Here is a 21,411-nt window from a genome sequence, read left to right on the forward strand (position 1 = left end):
CGGGTGGTAGTGCAGCAATTGAGAAATTAATTAATTTTAGAAGAGTTTTAAGTAAGAGATAACTCTAACGATGCTATAAACAAGAAAGTTTTTTTTTTTTTCTTCTTTTACATTTGAGTAATTGCACCACCTTATATATAAAGTTATAAATTTGTAAAAATGATTCTCAATTGCACGGTGCCTTTTAACCAAATTATTTGTTAACTACAATGCCTTTTTTACTGCATACATCTCTAGCTGTACTGTGTTAATAATTATATATTCAATCAAAGGGCCCTTTAATCCCCCACTCTAAAACTTACATTTGGTATTTTGTTTAATTTGAGAGAGAGAGAGAGAGAGAGAGCCAATTAAGTTGCTGTGGTATTCCTGGTGTACAGTTGTTGAGACTTGTCGATAGCTCTGGAGAGTGTCGGGACAAGTCCGAGTCGTGTTGGCGCGAAATAGACGTAAAACACACTCAGCGGGGACGTGAGAGTAGGACTTAGTTTTGAAAATCTGCAAATAGCAGATTTTCTGCTTGTTGTACCGGTACGACTATCAAGACGTACTGGTACACTTTCTGTACCGGTACAACCAGCAGGGGCGTACCGGTACACTTCGTCAGGATTTTACGCAGCTGCTCTCGGGTTGCCATTTGTACCGGTACAACTGTCCGTGTACCAGTACACCAGGGTAGGTAAGGGGCTTTTTGGTAATTCTCTTGCCTTGATTGTATCTCCATCCCTTCTCCCCCCTATATAGGATAGAGAGAACAGAGAGGAGATGTTTATAGTGCTCTCTCTCTTCTCCTTGTGCTCGACCGTACGTGGTGGAGGAGCTCGGTTGGAGTTCGGGTGTCGTCGACGTCGCGCCGCGGTGCCGTTCGAACGTGTCTTCGTCGTCGTAGCATCGCGAGGAGGCCGGGCGAGGGTGCGATTCCGCCGTTCTCGACGTCGCGCCGGATTGGGATTAGCTTTTGAGGTGGGTTAATCGTCGGTTATCTTTTAAGTATATAGATTGTCGACATATGTTGTTATATTGTTTCGTTGATAGAAATTGCTCGATTCATGAATTTTGGCATGTTTAACTGTAGAATCTGAACTGGAGCTTAGTTCTGTGACTAAGTGTTTATACATGTTGGACTTGGATATGAATTAGGAGAAAACCTGCGATTTGAACCTGTCACATGCTTAAACTATCTGATTTAGCTCTAGGAGCCGTTGTTATTCTGTATCACCGCAGTATCAGCATTATGGATACCCCAGGTAGTTTAGATAGCTGTTACGCTCGTGCTGGGATGCCGAGTGTATTTTTACAGTAGTGTTCAGACTGTTCCTGACTGTTGGGTGCCGTCGGGGTTGACGGTGGACCCATATCGCTGTTTTGGGCGTCAGATTATGCTGAGGGCACGTGACCTGTTGGTTGTTAGACCAGTTGGACCATGTTACTTAACTTTGGCTTGTGAGAGCCTGATTGAGCTTGACAGAGATACGCTGCATACTCAGTTGGGTAGCTCCCATGAGTGCCACTCCGGAGACGGGCACTGTGCTTTCACGTTGGTGTCGTTCGTGCAGGTTGGACTTGCTCTCCACGGATTGCTTAGAGTGGAGGTAGCTGTATAGTCGCAACCGGGCGGGACAGGTGTGTTCACAGTCCCAGGGACGGGTAGGCTTACAGTCCCAGTTCGATTGGGTCAGAATTGTCACTTCCTACAGTTGGTTAGTGTAGAGCATGATAGTGTAGTGTCTTGTAGCTGTAGAGTTTCTTCTAGCATTTCATACTATTCTTTCTCCCTTCTGTAGACTTAGTGGGTGGACCGACGTTGTTGAGGGCGGTACCTACTGAGGACTACTTATGTTTACAGTAGTTCTCACACTCAGTTGTTACCACTGTTTTTGCAGAGCCTTCGGTTCCGGCTGTTGCATCTTCTGAGGCAGATCGTGGCAAGGGCGTTGCGAGCTAGAGCCCTACCCGACGAGTCGCCGAGCTAGAGAATTACCCGCTTCTAGTAGTGTGGTTTTTGAGTTCATATACATACCTTTACTGTATCTCGCTGGGCGAGTTTTTGTGTACTGGATGTTGTATGTATAGTGAACTGTCTTTTTCTACCTGGATATCTTTGTCTTCTTGCAGCTCTATACTACTGGTTGTAGTATTGTATGTTATACAGGTACAGCTACGCTTCGTATACAGGAAAATTTTTTTTGTATACGGCGGATTTGTCAGTGTGCCCGGAGAACGTGCAATTCGGGGCGTGACAGTTGCCATAACAAGGAAAAATTTAGTGAGAAGAGATTATGACTACTGCAAAGGTGATCATTCTTTTGTTCCCTAGCCTCTTTAGTGCAGGAAATACCAGGTACAAGCATATGTTCTTCATTGTTTGTTTGTCCATTTGTCCACCCACACTAAAAATTTGAGCTAGATAAGCAAGTGGACATCAATTAGGAAAATGCTCTCTCTCTCTATACATATATACTATAGAGAGAGAGAATTTTGCTAGGCTACTATCAGCAGTAAATTGATCGATTTATTTTCAATGATAGAATTTTAAATCAAATTGACGATTGGCATTATTGAATATAATCTAGACTATCTAAATTATCTAGAAATCAAATTTCACACTTTTTCATCATTACTAACTGGTGGGTTATTTGGACAAACAGAAACTCGACTATTTTTTGAGCCACACCCCACAACGCTGCCCGATCAATTGAGCGCGTCAGACTACTGAAGCGTGACTGGACCTTACTTCATTGCGCGATCTTCCCCATCCTATCTCCACCTCTCTCTCTTTATTTTTTTTACTCTTTACTTTCTAATGCTTCGTTCTTTTTACCATTCTTAATTGTTTTTCGGTCTCGGAGGCCGCGGTTGCCTCCACTCTTTATACTTAATTTATCTTACTTTATGAATGAAGTAGATAACTTTCTATCTATTTTTCAAAAAAAAGAAAAGCAACACATGCGTATTCGCGAGAGGATATATTTGTGTTTTAATTACAAAATGATACGTAATGTGAGGGAATACAAATATTCCCTAACTTTGGCATATTTGAGGGGTGTCATCACCCACTCTATCTCTCACCCTAATCTCAAACCTCAACCTCACCATTTACAAAAAGATATAATTTTTTTTTTATTTTATTGAGATTGCAGAAATTTTATCATTACTGGATTATTGTGATCTACATAAATTGCACTTTTCTCATCGTATGTAATGCATTATTTTTTCTGTAATCCCAATTAATAGAAGCTTAATCTCGAATAAATTTTCTATATAACAATTAGATAAAAAATGTATATATATAGAACCTATCTGAATTATAGATCATTTTGAATTGACTATCCAATCTTTCAAAATTTAGATTTTATTGTTTAACCTTTCAATTTGTTTGATTGGAGTTCGTTAATGACACTTTGACTTTAAAATTTAAATGCATCGTTTATTTTTACAAATTTCGTTAGTATACAAATTTATTAAAATAAATAATTAGTTTAAATTGTGAAGTCAAAATACTATAAACTTACTCAAATTAAACAAAGTAAAAAGTTGATTAGTAGAATCAAAATTTTGAAAGATTGCATAGTCTATTCAAAATGGTTTATAGTTCAGATAAATTTTGTACGTTGACAGGGGATATACCCTAAACTGATAAGATCATTCCATGTGAGATAGTAAAATGTCTAATTAAAAATAATATGATAATTTTATATCAAAATAATCTTATGTTGTATAGGGATATTTGATTGAATATTGTAATTCTAATGTGAAGTGCCTCTCACAGAAAACAAAAACTTTCTCAACCTTCAAGTTCACCAATAAGAAAGAGTTGATCAAGCATGAGAAACTATTGCCTAAACATAGTCCGCCACGTCACTCGGCTGTTGTTATTTATTTAATTTGCCTAATCTCTATTTAGAGAAAATATTTTTATATAACAACTATTCCACGTAAGTCATAGTACGCAATCAACTTTTTTTTTATCGTGTATTAAAATATAAAGTTTAGCTATGATACTATTGATAGTACCGAAGTGCTTAATGTTATTAAGTTTTCCGCCGTTAGATTTCCCCTCTGACTATTTTCATCCGTAAGATCATATTATTCAACCAACCACACATTCAACCCTAGAGAATCACCATCATCCTAATCGCATATTCCTTCATCCAAAGAAAAACCTAATAGCACTAAGCACGTGGTGCTATTTATAGTATAGTAGCCTAATTTTAAAGTATAATAATATTTTTTATTTAGACAACATTTGATTCTGAATTTATTATTTTGTCTTTAATTAGACCTTCACTATACTGATATAATTATTGAATGTGCGTCAAATACGGAGTGTTCTAGAAAGTTCTTTTTACAGCACTTACATCATGTTTTAACAATAGTATCCAATCCAAAGATTTATTTATTTTTATTTTTTTTTCCAGAGATAGATAGCACACTATCTGCTTCGTTTATTTTATTTAAAAATAAATTTAGCTAGGAATGTAAATCAATTAGGATTCGAACTTGAGATCTCGGATACCAAGCATCGAGTCTTTTTTCACTTGCTCTAGAGACGATTGGTACTATCCAATCAAAAATTACTATTATTATCTTATACAAAAGTATATATAGAAAAAAAAATTTAACATCATATCACATTAAAAAGTTATATTTTTCTTAATTAGACTCCTTACTTTTTACATGGGCTAGTAGAGCACTAACGGCGGTCATTTATAATGTTATTATTATATATTATTGATGTGTTTACACATTTATATGATATATTAAAATGCGTATATAAACCAATTAAAAATTATTATATTATAAATTATAATATATTAATAATATACAAAGATAATATTACAAAAAGAACTTGCAATTAGATTAATATGAGTTAAATATATATAACATATCAATCACATACGCACACACACAAAAAAATCTAAAAGGGATAAAGGGATTAAATTCCGTCCACAACTGACGTAGTACAAATGGTCCACTGAACAAGTTACATTCTCGAACCGGACCAGGAATGTTAATGGGTATAGATACCTAAAATTTCATCCGAATCTGAACTCAGAACCTGAATATAACGGATTTATCTGATATTAAACAGATATAGTTTCGAATATGGATGTCAAAAAAATTGACGGATTTGGATTCGGGTATGAATTTTGAGTATTTCCAATCCGAACAAAACCGAACCCGACCGAAACTGAATTAATTTTACATTATTTTATATTATATATATGTATAAATATTTGATGTTATTTTTGAATTTGTATTTTAAAATTTTAGATTTAATATAATATGTTTCGAAATATTTTCCAGAGAAATTATTATTTTGAGTTTGAATTTCTGGATTCAGTTTCGGATTCGGGTTTCAGATTTTTGATTGGATTTGGGCACCGATATGAATTTTCAAAATCCGTCCGATGTGGATTCGAGTTCGGATTTTTAAAAATCCGTTCCGAATCTGATCTGCTGAGATCCCTAAACCGGACCGGTCCATACCCGACCCAACCCGGGTCGGGTTCGGGGCGGAGCGAAGCGAACGCTAAAAGTGCACCGCGGAGGCCCCGACCCAATTACCGCACGCGCAGTTAACCGTTGGGAGCGGCGGTGACGCGACCCCGTCGCCTTCTTCTTCGAGAGCTCGCGAATCCCCCTCCCATCCATGGCGCCGGGTTCTCCACAACAACGCCCACTCTCTCCGCACCGAATCGATCCCAATTCCCCCACTCCGCCCCTTAAATCCCCGCCCCCATTCCCCTCTCCTCATCGCTCGCCCCCTCTCCCGCGCTCGATTCCATGGCGGGGGCTCGGATCTCGGCCGTGGTGCTGGATCTCGACGGGACGCTCTTGGACACAGGTACTCGATCCGAGTTTTCCCTGGTTTGATTAGGAGTTTTGTTGTTTCTAGGGTTTTGATCGGTTTTTTTTGGTGGGGGTGGGGGGTTGTGTAGAGAGGGCGACGAGGGGGATATTGGGCGAGTTCCTAGCGATGTATGGGAAGGTGCCGGATTTGGAGAAGGAGGAGAAGAGGTTGGGGCAGATGCATAAGGAGTCGGCGGCGGAGATCGTGAGGGATTACGAGCTCCCGATGTCGGGGGAGGAGTTCTCGGAGGCGATCATGCCGTTGTATAAGGAAAGGTGGGAATTTTCTCCAAAAAAGAAGCTAAATTTATTGCATTTTGATGAAAAAGATTAATACTATACATGTTAAAGAATATGAAACAAACGATATTCTCCTTGAAAAGCTTAAACTACTAGAAATCAGTATTTTGAATATCTTATATTCAACAATTTCCCTCGCGTCTGGGCTCGAGACAATTTGATAGGCCGAAGATGTGAATTTGAATTAAAAGAAAAAAAATTAATAATACTAAGAGCCTGACGGGACTCACATAAATTTGTATTAAAAGGAAAATAATAATAATAATAATACTAGGGGCCTGATGGGACTCGAACTCAAGACATTCTAGTCCAAAAGCTTAAGCTATTAGATAACAGTATTTTTAATAGCTTATATTCAATAATGCATATGTTATTTTCTAGTTTGTGGTCTTCGCCTTTTATGCACACATTGTTTGATGGTTGTGGCATTTCAAAGACAATTAAAGAAACTAGTGGTTTAGTATCTTACATTCAACACTGCCAAGACTTTTTAATAGGCTCAAACAAACTTGGGATCAATGTATGAACTTTTCTTTCTTTTTTTTTTTTCTTTTTTTTTTTTTGCTCAATTATATAGATGCAGGACTCGAATCCAAGACCTTATGCTTTGATACCACTGTTTGTCTCTGAAAACTAAACCTGTAAGAGAATGTGTATTTCTCTATTTGACTGTGTATGCACTAGTGTATGTGATGACAGCGGCAGAAGCCATGCATTTGGATGATGAAATTGCTATTCTGCTATAAATCAAGATCGGTGACAGATTTAAAAAATAGTCCTGCAATTGCCACAATGCTGTCGAGGAGGTCCCCCATCTAGCCGTGGGCTCAATTCTGTGAATTGTGGGCAGCCCCCGTCTAGCCATGGGCTCAATTCTGTGAATTGTGGGCAGTGATCTCCTTAGCATTGCCATGTTCGACGATGGAATATTTCAACTCTCACTAAACTTGATTTACAGCAAACACTCTTTCTTTATTTAAAAGATATATGTCTCAAGGCGTTCTTAGGTAAATGGTGATTGTTTAATTAAAACTCTACATAAATAAGTGAAAAATAAAACTTTCATAAATTCGTTTACTAATTAAATCCCTAATAACTATCTTAATTTGTTTATAGGTACCGGAGATTTACTTCCAGCCAAATAATTTATTCTATTATATGTGTTTTAGGTTGTTGACCATATCTTGTATAAGGTGGATATTTGCAGATTTTAGTAACCTGATAATGCTAAACTTGCAAATTTCGAAAAATTGTTTCTTCAGTTTAAGTGGCTTCTTTGAGACTTGATATTGTATTGGAAGTACGAGAAATCGACTCATCAGTACCTTCTTAACATGTCCAGGACAAATGAGAGTATACTAGGCTATGGAAATTTATCCGCTAACAGTGCAATTATGTTTTTGCAGGTGGCCGCAAGCAAAACCATTGCCAGGTGTTAATCGACTTATCAGGCATCTTCACAAGCATGGGATTCCATTGGGACTTGCTTCAAATTCCATAAGGAAATATATTGAAACAAAACTTTCGCATCACAAAGGTTGTGCTTTACCATTGCTGTTGAAAAATAACTCCATAACTATTTTGTCGCTACTGAGTTGATTATCTAATTTTAATTAACTTCTCAAATACATATTATTCTGTGAACGTTTCTAATGACTAGCTTTTGCAGATTGGAAAGAGTCCTTTTCTGTCATTCTTGGTGGAGATGATGTCAATCATGGAAAACCTTCCCCAGACATGTTGGTACCTTTCGTTCAAGTAACCGAAAGCGTTTGCTGAATAATTTTATCTTCCCATGCATGTGGACTTGTCATTGCTTCTTACACCTGTTATGCAGATTTCTAGAGGCAGCAAAGAGACTTGGTGCAGATTCATCATCCTGCTTGGTTATAGAAGATTCTGTGTGAGTAAACAAATATATCTATTAGCGAACATTTTTTTTTCTATTTTATAGAACAAAATGCCAAAGACTCTATCTTCACTTTTGAGAATACTTAATCGTAAAAGAAGCTTCAATTCTGTTGCTTCTATCGCTACTTCAGTTGGTGTTTGCAGATTTTAGATGTTAGTTGTTACTAAGAGAAGTTATTGAAAGATGCTTGTAATTGCTCTTGATTAGGAGCTGTGTGGATTAAATATGAACAACAAGAGGTGATTAGGTTAAATAGAAAGTTTTCTACTGATGCTCACTAGTTAAAGCTACCATCAACAATATAAATAACACAAAAACGGACATTGTAAATTACACATAACCCTAGTTGCTTTCCGTGGTGAGAACAGCTATTTCGGCATTGTTGTTCTGTAAGACATAATCAGTAATTGATAGCATTGACATACTCTAGAGGTAAATGATTTCTCCTTGTTGAATGCTATTATGCAGTCGTTCCCATGCCGCACTAAATCACTCCCTTAGTTTATCATAGCCTCAGTACAGTTATTTAGTATGCCATCATTCATGAAAGTGCCTTATATTTTTCACGGAATTGAAGATTATGAATAAATAAACACTTCTTTGAAATAGGGTTGGTGTTAGAGCTGCCAAGGCTTCTGGGGCGAAGGTAGTGGCTGTTCCATCTCTCCAAAGTCAAGTGGAAAACTATTCAATTGCAAACTCTGTCCTTCATTCCTTATTAGAGTTTCAGCCTGAATTATGGGGCCTTCCACCGTTTGAAGATTGTACATTTCTATGCTGATTCATCTACTTTTAGTATTTCTTTTTTTTTTTCAATTCAAGGTTTGAAATTTACTATTCCATTTTTCAGGGGTTCAAAATACATTGCCTATCGAACCATTACTTGTCAGGGACCTATTTGGCGAGGTAGTTTCTGATGCTATCCTTTCAGTAAACACAGGTAAATTAAATCCGTTTATCTTGTATAATGATGTATATATCTTCCATTTTCTGATTTCCTTTTTCCTCTTGCGTGAACAAATAGAAAATTGTTCATGCGAATCTCTTCCTGACCAATTGTGGGGAGTTCTCTTCGGTTGGGCGAAACTGGAAAAGCATGGAACTTATAAGATGGTAGCGAGCATTGGGTGGGACCTTTCTTTGGGTATTCCTAAGAGAGTGATGGTAAAATACCTTATAAGTTATTGCCGACTAACTGTTAATTATCCTTCAAATATTTAAATGCATCTTATACATTTCTGAATAATTTATCGTAATAACGACTTGCCACTCCTTGGCAGCGACTGAGTCTACTTGATCCTATCGAGAACTTCAAGGGGGAGCTGTTGCATCTGCTTCTTGTTGGGTACATTCGGAAGCTCCAAAATGAGGTATGAAGAGATCTTTTCAGATTAAGAGCACCGTAAGCTTTATCGTCGCGCATAAGACTAAAATTAACATACACACCGGATGAAATATGAAAAGCTAATGCACTGAAATAACCTTAGTATCAATAAAAACAGTCATAAGTACTTCGTAGTCGGAATCCGAATTCTGTCAGAAGAATATTTTTTCTTTATAAGTTCTAAAAATTCAATGAGCATACTATGACAGATTTGTGAAAAGTTCTTAAAATGTTGAGAAAAAGCAGACAAAGTAGCGAATTAAAGGATTCATGCCATATTTCCTTTCTTATGCGACATTATGTTAAAATATTCAGATTTGTCTGAAAGTTAATCTTAATATTCAAACATTTCTATTTTTTTTGGTTCTTCCATTGAGATATCTATGTGTGCCCATATCTCTAGGGGTTTTTCGCTTGCATAGTTACTAAGTTGGCAAATATTATGCAGGAAAATATGTCTGAGGCTTTAAAAATATCGGAAGAAGATGAGAGCATCGCACGAGCCGCATTAGATCTCCCAGTTTTCGCACATCATGCAAACAACCTTCTCTTTGAATAAGCTATTCTTACTTTGCTTCATCATCGCGACTCATTGATGATTCAAAGGACAGTTTTAGTTGTATCTTTTAAGCATAAAATAGTTAGGCGGCTTCGCCATGCTTGCACTTTAGATGCTTTAAAATTAAAAGCTTTTGATAGATTAGTGAAGTTATTTTCACTAAACACCCTTGAGAACATACTATCATCCTTCTTGTGTATTGTCTATTTTGGGTACAAATTGTCCTGGTGATCCTCATCTTTTTGATTAGTTTCAATTTGGTCCCCAATCTATCAATTGTTACAATTGGAAACAAATTTCTATGTTGAGCAAGCACCATACCATTTAAGCAAACTCAATTTTGAACTTTTATAAGCCCAAAAGCTTCTTTTATGGCAGTTTAACATGGATAATTCTACCCAAATTATTTAAAAAAATCGTAAGCTTGCAATCAAATGCATATGTTAGAAATTTACGGGTTATTTGATTGCATATAGTAGAACTGCACTCACCGATTTAAATGCCGTGACACAAGGTCGTACTAGAAATTTACTAGCATGGTGCATGCCGGACTGTACCCATATATGTATGGTCGCAAAAAATACATTTGTGTCGACATATAATGGCATAAAATACATATGTTCGTAGGTGCATGATCACAAAAAATAAATATATGCCGACGCATAAGTAGGGGTGGCAATCCAGCTCGTTGTTCGCGAGCCGGCTCGTGTTCGGCTCAAAATGAGCTCGAGATCGNGATGGGCGAGGGCGAGGGCGAGGCGGAGGAGGAGGGTGAGACGGCACGGCCGACTATGCCATCGGTGAGGGGAGGAAGGTGGCGTTGCCGAGGAAGAGGTAGAAGGGTATTTTGGCTATAAAAAATATATAATAATAGGATATAGATGGAACCCTAATGGAACACCCACCGACGGCGAGGTCTAAAGTGAACATTTTTTATTTTTTAAGGGGGCAAAATGTAGGTTTTTAAATAATAGGGAGGAAAAGTAAAAAAAAGGGATTTTGTCTGGGAGGTTTTTTGTAATTTAGCCTTAAAATTATAAATTTAATTATACATTTAAATTAAGAATTTAAGTGCCATGACACGGGGTCGTGCCGAAAAGAGGCACGGTATGGTATGGTGCGTGCCGGGTTGTGTCGATGCGTGCCGGTCACAAAAAATATGTGTGCCAAACTGCTAACATATAATAGTATAAAATATTTATTTTCTCTAGCAACAAACTATTGTAATTGCTTATTATGTATCTTTATCAAATCTTTTGAACTTTGTTGAGAAAATTACTTACTAATTTAAAGAAAAGAGAGTTTTGAGCTATGTCATCGGTATGGGGGCTGTATCGTGCCAATATTTTGTTGGTACAATATGACACGATAGATACGGCTCATGCCGATGGGCACTTAAAATCCTTGATTACACTACAGCTGTAACTACATGTAAATTCAAATCTGGTGTTTGGTTTGGTGCTATTTTGAATTCAACTGCTGCAATTGGAACTATATAAAGAGGTCCAACTGCAGCAGTTAGAACTATACCCAAGCTGCAGTTCCAACTACAGCAGTTCGAAAGAGTAATTTTAAACAAAAGATAAATATAGCTCCCGAATCACTTTTTCTTTTCTTTTTTTTATATTGAAGGTAATCTTATCACCTCATATGTGAAGTGAAAAAAATTTAAAAATGCCTTTCGAAATCCATGCAACCAAACAAATAATTTATCATTGCATCACTTTCTATAATATCCAACCAAATATGAGGTCTCAGGCATGTAGTTGTAACTGTTGCATTTTCAATTGCATATATCATTAGTTGCATTGTATTTTTAATTATATTTAATCAAACAGTCTCTTAGTTGTAACAATTGAAGGGCTATTTTATCCATAAAAATAGGACTATACGAAGAAGCACTATTTGCTAGATCCGCCGAATCGCTTCCCATTGCAGCTTAAGAAGCAGCTTCAAATTGTGTTGTCTATATCTGGGCCAAAAAGATTCATCTTAGCTTTTTTAATCTCCAAATGAATTTGCTCCTAATTGTTCTTTGTTCAGCATAGTTGGGTGTTTCACAAAATAATAGTCCAAAATATTTGTTGCGACGAAAAATTGAAATGTTCTTTTTGACCAAAACTGAAAGCCATCTAATACTAGCAGGAAAAATAGACTTACGATGAAAGTATATATAGGAATGCGCTTTTCGTTTTCTAACGAGACTTTAGAAAATATATTATAATCAACTCATTGCGATACATACAAACGTGATATTATATAAAAAATCAAATAAAGTATATTTTTATTGTACTTTTTCATCACACCAATTTAATCGGTCACATTCTGGATTGCAGCTGAATCCGGATTCGCCAATAGACCCGCCGCCATATACATAGGTAGTCCTATGAATGCGAAGCGAATGAGGTACGTATAATCCACACAAGAATTAATACAACTAACAGAGCTGAAAAAACTTTACTGAAACTAAAATATAATTTACTGTACATTCAGATGAGTATGTTTTATATTTTAGATTTGTGAGTGGAGATTTTTATACTTGATGTGAGTTGTAATGCAACCACTTCATATTTGAATGCTTTTTATTTTTAGGTTACAATCATTTTATTTATGAAATTAAATATAATCCGTTGTAGTCTAGTTGGTTAGGATACTCGGCTCTCACCCGAGAGACCCGGGTTCGAGTCCCGGCAACGGAATATTATATTTTTAAAATTATTTGAATTTAGCATCATTTTGAATAAATTATTCATCCTTTCAAGTTTCAACTATTTGATTTGAGTCAGTTGCTGACACTTTAACTTTAAATTTAAATTATTCATCCTTTCAATTATTTGATTTGAGTCAGTTGCCAACATTTTTACTTTAAATTTAAATTATTGTCTATCTTTACAGGTTTATTTAGTATATATTATATAATTTTTGCAACTCTAATAAAAGTTTAAAAATTTGAATGTGCCATCTATCTTTACAAGTATATTTAGTATGTTTCCTATAATTCTCGCAATTATAAATTCAGTAAAATAAAACTTTAGCTTAAATGTTAAAGTTAAAATATCGTTGTTTGAGTCAAATTAAACAAATTGAAAGATTAGATAGTATTGTTTGACTCCAATCGAATAAATTGAAAGGCTGAATAGTAAAACTAAAGTTTGAAGAAGTCAGATGTTTTTATTTTTTTATTTTATCAACAATTCTATTCTGTAATATTTTTTCTTCCTATTTACTAGAACAAATTAAAAAGTTTGGTACTTCTATTATAATAATAATTAACAACTATATTTTGAGGTTTAAATTTAGAAGCTTTAACTTAGTATCTCTAAGGAGTTCATTGAAGAGATTTGTAATATTCTTTTTAGCTTTTATTAAGCACAATTTAGGCAATATTTTATATAGCAAATATGCTAAAAACATTTTAAGCCATGTTTGGATGTCGAAACAAGTTTTTCTCATATAACTTATATGCTATGAAGATTATCCAGTCTAATTATAAATTAGGAGCTTGACTTTAACATTTTGGACGATCGTGAAACGAATAACTTACAAGCTGTACGAAGACTCTCTAGTATGCTTATAAGTTAGGGGGTTTGATTTTAAACGTGTAGAAGATCTTGATGCGATGTGGCAGATTAAAATATGCACCTACGAGATTATTCACTTTATTCCAAAAAAAAGAAAAGCTTGAAGGCTGCATATAGTATGTATTTTTAAATATTTGATCGTGCTTCTCAATTCTCGTCTATCAAATACTGTAAATTTTTAATTAAATAAAAGATATGCTGTGAATAACATATTTATGCATCTAAACAAGATATATGTCTGATAGAATTCTAAAAAAAAGGTGCACACTATATTTCCCTAAAAACAAAATCCAAAAACAAATAATAAATAAACTCACTAAATTACAGAAAATCTTCATGTAAATGTTCGCTTTTTTTTTTTCTGATTTTCAAAAACTTACATTTTGCTCTTTAAAATTTTAGAATATTTTTAGAGGAGTACGACATTAATTGAGATGGCAAAATTAACCAAATTACCCTTGCTTCTTTTGTAATAAAATAAAATATTTTAGTATATTTTATTATTTTGAAATATCTTTTTAGTATAAATTATAAGAAATAGATAGAATAGTGATAGAACTCTAGCAGGGGCGAATAAATACAATAACTTAAAATTTTGAAGGGATAAAATAAATATTTTTAAAAGTTAGAAGGAAAAACTAAAAAAAGTAATTTAGCCAAAAAAAAAAAGTAAATCCAAAACCAAAACCAAATAATCCAAATAATAAGGCCAATTTGCATAAAAAAATCCACTTATTTTGGGCTTTTGCAAAACCGGGCCACCTTTTTTTGTTTTTGCAGATTCAGTCCGCTTTTTCAGCAAACTGACCAAAATACCCTTGTACCTTTTCTCTCTCCTCTTTTTTTTTCTCGTTCTTTTTTTCTTTCTCTTCCCAGAGAGCGGCGGAGGAGGAGGCAGAGGAGGCAGCTTGTCCGGCGCATCCTTACCCTTGTCCGCACACCTCCGTACCTTCCTCGCCTCCGACCTTGCCGAGGCCACACTCGCTGCTACCTTCTGGGATGCTGCGCTCGCCGCCACCCCACCCTCCTCTCTGGCGTCATCGCGCGCCACACCGCGACTTTTTTTTTTTCCTCTCCAACTCTCCTCCACCGTTTCCGATGGCGACGCCTCTCTCGCCTTCCTCGCCCTTTTCGTCCTCTCTCCATCTCCTTCTTCCTCTGCCGCCTCCTACGACGACGCATCTTCGCCGGCGCCGACAATATGCCGACGTATCCTTACCCTCGCCTGCACACCCCCGCACCTTCCTCGCCTCCTACCCTACCGAGGTTGCGCCGCGACTCTTTTTTTTTTTTTTTTTTTCTCTCCTCCACTGTCTCCGACGACGACGCCTCTCTTGCCCTTCTCCGCCCTTCTCGTTCTCTCCCTCTTCCTCTTCCTCTGCCGCCTACGACGACGATGCATCTTCGCCGGCGCCAACGTCGGCGCCGACACCGTGGAGGTCACTGCAGCGCTGCAGCCTCGGAGCGGGGGGTCCTTAACGGCATCGTTGCCGGCGCCGTGGAGAGGGGTGACAAAAAAAAATTATAAAAGAAGCAAGAATAAAAAATAAAGATAGAAAATTATAGAAAAAAAAGGATGAAGATGAAATTGCATCGTTAACTGTAAAAAAAATTATAAGTTGCACTACTTAAGATGTAAACTGCAGCTTTAAGATGAAAATTACACTCTTTAAACGAAAATTACACTCTTTGGGAGATATATACACTGTTTCTTCCCTTATTGCATTCTTTCAGATATAAACTACACTACTAAGATGAAAATTATACTTTTTAAACAAAAGTTGCACTGTTTTTCCTCTTGTTACACTATTTTTTATCTTAAACTGCACCCATTTAAGAGATATTTATACTATTTCTCCTCTTGTTGCACTGTTTTTCCTCCTGTTGCACTATTTCTCCTCTTGTTACACTATTTCTCCTCTTAAAGGGTGCAGTTTAAGATAAAAACAGTGTAACAGGAGGAGAAATAGTGCAATAAGAAAAAACAGTGCAACAAGAGGAGAAACAGTATAAATATCTTTAAAGGGGTGCAGTTTAAGATAAAAAATAGTATAACAAGAGGAAAAATAGTGGAACAAGAGGAGAAACAGTGCAACTTTCATTTAAAGAGTGTAATTTTCATCTTAATAGATGCAGTTTATATCTGAAAGAATCAATAAGAGGAGAAACAGTGTAAATATCTTCCAAAACGTGTAATTTTCGTTTAAAAAGTGTAATTTTCATCTTAAAGCTGCAGTTTACATTTTAAATAATACAACTTATAATTTTTTTTTCAGTTAACGATGCAATTTTATTTTCATCCTTTTTTTTCTATAATTTTTTATCTTTTTTTTTCTTGCTTCTTTTATAATTTTTTTGGTCACCCCTCTCTGCCAACGGCCACGGCGCCGGTGACGATGCCGCTAAGGACCCCCCGCTTCGAGGCTGCAACGCCGCAGTGACCTCCACGATGTCGGCGCCGGCACCGAGATGCATCGTCGTCGGAGGCGGCAGAGGAGGAGGGAGAGGGAGAGGACGAGAAGGGCGGAAGAGGGCAAGAGAGACGTCGTCGTCGAAAACAGTAGATGAGAGTCGAAGAGGAAAAAGGTATAAGTAGGAATGTAATGTGGGCCGTGTCGGGCTGGCACGGCCCACATTTTTCGGGCCAAATCGGGCCACTGGTCAGCCCAGCCCGACCCGGTTCTTAATCCGGGCCGTGCCGTGCCGGCCCTGGCTTCGTGCCAGCCTGTCAGGCTACCAGGCGCCGGCCTTTTTTTTTCTCCTTTCCACAGTTTTTTTTTTCAAAATTTTTTTTTCAGAAAAAAAATATTTTTAATACTTTTTTGATATTTTAAAAAAATAATTACAACAAATATATAAAGTTTGTATTAATCATATGATTCATATTACATAAAGGTTGTATTTTTTAAAAAAATTATTTTTTTAAGAAAAAGATTTTAAATTATAACTTTTTGGACTTATAAATTTTAATTTACACAATTATACCCAACCTTCTAAAACTCATTTAAAAATTTTATAAAATTAAAAAATTAAAACACAAATAATAAAATTGGTATTTGAATTAGTCATATTATATAATTACATTGGAGAAAAATATAAAAATCCAAAAAATCAAAAATATATTTAAAATAAAATGGTATTGTTTATACAACCAATTAGCAAACAATAGAGAAAAAAAATTCAACATAATTTTTTTCTTCATTACATCATTCCTTCACTTAAAAAAAAAGACACAAGCTAAAAAGCGGTACCAAATAAAAAAAAAAAAGGCACAACAACTAATAGGCAATAGCGAGGAAATCGGAACTATTGCACTCTAGCATGCCATAAGTGTATTTTTAGGTAGTTGATTATGTTTCATCTGAAGATGTAGATTCATGACTTCCTTTATCTTGCATTCTTAATTCTGCAGCTCGCCAATCTTTTAAGCAGACTAAAACTTCGACCGCATCCTCCTTAAGATGGGTTCTATAATCATCCAAAATTCTTCCACCGACACTAAAAGCAGATTCGGATGCCACTGTTGAAACCTGCACAGTTAGTAGATCACGTGCCATGGCAGAAAGCACAGGATATGTACTTTCATGTGTTTTCCACCAGGCTAAAATATCTAATTTATCTAATTTATCTTCATTAAAAAGATTTGAAAAGTCGGTTTGCAAGTAAAATTGAAGTTCATTAAAAGAAGGTGCACTAAAATCTGTTTGTTTTTGTTTTCTTACTAAAGATAAAATCATATTTTTACTAGTTTTACCACTGCTACTACTGCTGCTGCTTTGTAATTGTGAAGAATATGGTTGCTTATTACCCGAAGCAGTTGCATAAATACTATACATTTCACATAAAGTACTATTTACTGTTTGAAATTTTTTTCCCTATTTGAATAATTTGCTAAATTAATTTCTAAAAATTCATTATATTGTGTAAGAGCAATTTCTACTCCATTTAATTTAATTCTATGATCCATTATAGAGGCTAAAAGATGTACAATAGGAATTTCTTTCCAATATTCTTTAAATTTAGATTCCATCATAAAAATAATTTGAGCTAAAAGAGGATAATTCCTATATTCAGCAAAATGACTACTCATAAGTAAAATTTAATTAAGAAAATGACATGAAATACGATAATACACACCTGACAAAAGTTTGATTGACTCATAAAATAGTTGTAAAAAATTCATAAGAATTTGTCCAATGTCCCATTCTTTATTAGTTATGGGATTATGCTGCATTTTCTCATTATAAAAAATAGTTAAAACATTTCTATACTCATAACAATATTGCAATATCTTATATGTAGAATTCCATCGGTGTTGAACATCAAAAATAAATTTTTTATACTTTTGGCCCATTTGTCTACATAAGCTTTTAAAATCTTGTTTTCTTGGACCAGAACTGTGAATAAACATAATACAATCTTTTAATTTTTTTATTTGTGGACTAATTATTTTTAATCCCTCATGGACACACAAATTTATAATATGACATGCACATTTATTATGAAATAATTTTGAATTTAAGATGGGATGCAAATTATTTTTCAAAATTTGAACCGCGGTTCTATTATTGCTAGCATTATCGAAACTAATTGAAAAATTTTTTTGGCTAATGTTATAAATTAGCAAAACATTTTCAATTGCCTGAGCAATATTAATACCAGTATGTGGAAACTCAAGTTCTTGAAACCCAATAATTCGTTTTTGTAAAATCCAATTAGAATCAATCCAATGTGCAGTAACACAAATAAAACTACGCTCATTTCTTGACGTCCAAATATCAGATGTGAGTGAAATTTTTGAATTCAAATTTTCTAAAATTGAAATCAAATTTTGTCTATATTCAAGAAATGCTTTTATTGAGTCTTTGCGACTAGTATTTCGAGAAGTTTTTTTATATGCGGGATTTAAAGCTGTTTTCACATAATGTTCAAAATATGGACATTTGGCAAATGTAAATAATTGTTCAGCTCCTACAATATATAATGCAAGTTCTCTTCTATTACGTTCATGAGAATATTGAAATGTACTAACTCCACTAGAAGTAAAAGCAAGTTGAGATTGTTTTGCCTCTTTACCTTCTTTTACCTGGTGTTTCTGAATATGTCTGTTAAGATGACCTTTTCCACCAGAACTATCACAAGAATAGTGAATTCCACATATAGTACAAACAGCTTGCATGCCTTGTCCTTCAATATCTTTGATATTGAAGTACTTCCATACTTCACTTGTTCTCCGTTTAAATGCCTTTTTAGAACTTGCATCTAAATTTGGTTTAGGTTGCGAGTCGTCATCACCTTGTGTAGCACTAGAACCGCCAACTCCAGTTTCTGATTGATTACTAACATAATATTCAGGAGTATAATCAGTGGAAGAAAAATCTATATGAGAAAATTCACCCGACATTATTATAAAAAATAAACACAACAATACTAAAAGAAAATTAAATAAAAATATTTTAAAAATTAAAAACTAAAAAAATAAGAGATTAATTATTGTGTTGAAATTAAAATTTTGTATGGTAAAATTGTGGAGAGACTTTGTAAAAAAAAATTGTTGAAAAATATTAAAAATATTTGCAAAGTAAACTTGAGAGTTGAGAGAGAAAAGAATTTAAATTGAAAGTTTAAGAGTAGGAAGTGTTTGTAGAAGAAAATAAATGAAGAGTAGTTTGTTGTGATGAATTTGAATGTATGTAGTAGTATTTATAGATATAAAAAAAATTTAAAAAATATATATAAATATTTTTTACCTTTTGACCAAAATGTCCTCTCTAACATTTAAATTTTTGAATGTTAGTGAGGGCATTATGATCTTTTGATCAAAAAAATACATATTTTTAATTTTTTTAACCTTTTTTGAAAAATATAATAAAAAATTTGAAAAAGAGAAAAACACAACCAAAGGCTCAAATAGCCGTTGGCCACTGTCCAAGGGTCTGCAGACCCTCGACCTTGGACAGTGGGAGCCTTGGGAGGCCGAGGCCTTATTAAAGCTAAAGGTAGGCTGCTAGGCTGCTAGCTAGCTAGGCTGGCTTGCCAGAATGCCAGGCCAGCTATTCGGGCCGTGCCGGCTGCGGGCCGATCTTTTCGCCCGGCACGGCCAGGCCCGGGAGATAGTACCGCAGAGGCTCGGCCCAGCACGACCCGTGAGTCACCGAACCGGCGCGGCAGCGGATCTACCCTACGCAATCAGCGGGATCGCTCTGGCCCGCTGTCGTGCCGGGCGAGCCACGGGCCGCCCGACCCGTTTTACACCCCTAGGTATAAGGGTATTTTTTGGGCTTAAAACATTAAACATTGTTACATATAGGCCAATTTGCATAAAAAATCCATTTATTTTGGGCTTTTGCAAAATCGGGCCACCTTTTTTGTTTTTGCAGATTCGGTCCGCTTTTTCAGTAAACTGACCAAAATACCCTTATACCTTTTTCTCTCTCCTTTTTTTTTCTCTCGTTCTTTTTTCTTTCTCTTCTCAGAGAGCGGCCTCGCCCGTACACCCCCGCACCTTCCTCGTCTCCGACCCTGCCGAGGCCGCACCACGACTTTTTTTTTTTTCCTCTCCGACTCTCCTCCACCGTTTCCGACGACGACGCGTCTCTCGCTCTTCCCCGTCCTTCTCGTCCTCTCCCTCTCCTTCCTTCTCTGCCGCCTCTGACGACAACGCATCTTCGTCGGCGCCGATAATATGCCGGCGCATCCTTACCATCGCCTGCACACCCCTACACTTTCCTCGCCTCCGACCCTGCCGAGGCCGCGTCGCGACTCTTTTTTTTCCTCTTCGACTCTCTTCCACTGTCTCCAACGACAACGCCGGCACCGACACCGTGGAGGTCACTGCGGCGCCGCAGCCTCGGAACGGGGGGTTCTTAGCGGCATCGTTGCCGGCGCCGTGGAGAGGGTGACCAAAAAAAATTATAAAAGAAGTAAGAAAAAAAAATAACGATAAAAAAGTATAGGAAAAGAAGGATGAAGATGAAATTGTATCGTTAATTGCAAAAAAAAATTATAAGTTGCACTATTTAAGATGTAAAATACAGCTTTAAGATAAAAATTACACTCTTTAAACAAAAAATTACACTCTTTGGGAGATATTTACACTGTTTTTTCTCTTATTGCACTCTTTCAGATGTAAACTGCACCCATTAAGATAAAAATTACACTCTTTAAACGAAAGTTGTACTGTTTCTCCTCTTGTTGCGCCATTTCTCCTCTTGTTATACTGTTTTTTATCTTAAACTGCACTCATTTAAGAGATATTTATACTGTTTCTCCTCTTGTTGCACTATTTCTCGTCTTGTTACACTGTTTTTATCTCTTAAGAGATATTTATACTGTTTCTCTTCATGTTGCACTGTTTCTTCTCTTGTTGCACTATTTCTCCTCTTGTTACACTATTTTTATCTTAAATTTCATCACTTAAGAGGAGAAACAGTGTAACAAGAGGAGAAATAGTGCAACAAGAGAAAAAATAGTGCAACAAGAGGAGAAACAGTATAAATATCTCTTAGATGAGTGCAGTTTAAGATAAAAAATAGTGTAACAAGAGGAGAAATGGTGCAACAAAAGGAGAACAGTGCAATTTTCATTTAAATAGTGTAATTTTTATCTTAGTGGGTGCAGTTTACATCTGAAAGAGTGCAATAAGTGGAGAAACAGTGTAAATATCTCTCAAGGAGTGTAATTTTTGTTTAAAAAGTGTAATTTTCATCTTAAAGCTGCAATTTACATTTTAAATAATACAACTTATAATTTTTTTTTCCAGTTAACGATGCAATTTCATCTTTATCCTTTTTTTTCTATAATTTTTTATCTTTATTTTTTT

General features: G+C 35.8%; 1 protein-coding gene and 1 non-coding gene across 2 annotated transcripts; both read left to right on the forward strand.

The window, feature by feature from the left end:
* Nucleotides 5,603–10,257, forward strand: LOC109716904 (bifunctional riboflavin kinase/FMN phosphatase-like). The gene is made up of 10 exons (XM_020242513.1): nt 5,603–5,848; nt 5,943–6,129; nt 7,560–7,690; nt 7,823–7,892; nt 7,991–8,056; nt 8,675–8,829; nt 8,916–9,005; nt 9,090–9,229; nt 9,346–9,435; nt 9,898–10,257. The coding sequence occupies exons 1-10, from the start codon at nt 5,788–5,790 to the stop codon at nt 10,006–10,008; spliced, it is 1,101 nt and encodes a 366-aa protein (XP_020098102.1). The 5' UTR covers nt 5,603–5,787; the 3' UTR covers nt 10,009–10,257.
* On the forward strand, nt 12,635–12,707 carry TRNAE-CUC. Its single transcript has one exon. It is a non-coding gene; the product is annotated as a tRNA-Glu (tRNA).

This window comes from Ananas comosus, linkage group 11 (assembly GCF_001540865.1).
Source record: "Ananas comosus cultivar F153 linkage group 11, ASM154086v1, whole genome shotgun sequence".
NCBI classification, from domain to species: Eukaryota; Viridiplantae; Streptophyta; class Magnoliopsida; order Poales; family Bromeliaceae; genus Ananas; species Ananas comosus.

Coding starts and splice junctions, on each gene's coding strand:
- LOC109716904 (XM_020242513.1), top strand. CDS start 5,788: ATGGCGGGGGCTCGGATCTCGGCCGTGGTGCTGGATCTCGACGGGACG. Junction 8,057..8,674: donor TTGGTTATAGAAGATTCTGT/GTGAGTAAACAA, acceptor TCTTTGAAATAG/GGTTGGTGTTAGAGCTGCCA. Junction 9,006..9,089: donor TATCCTTTCAGTAAACACAG/GTAAATTAAATC, acceptor GTGAACAAATAG/AAAATTGTTCATGCGAATCT.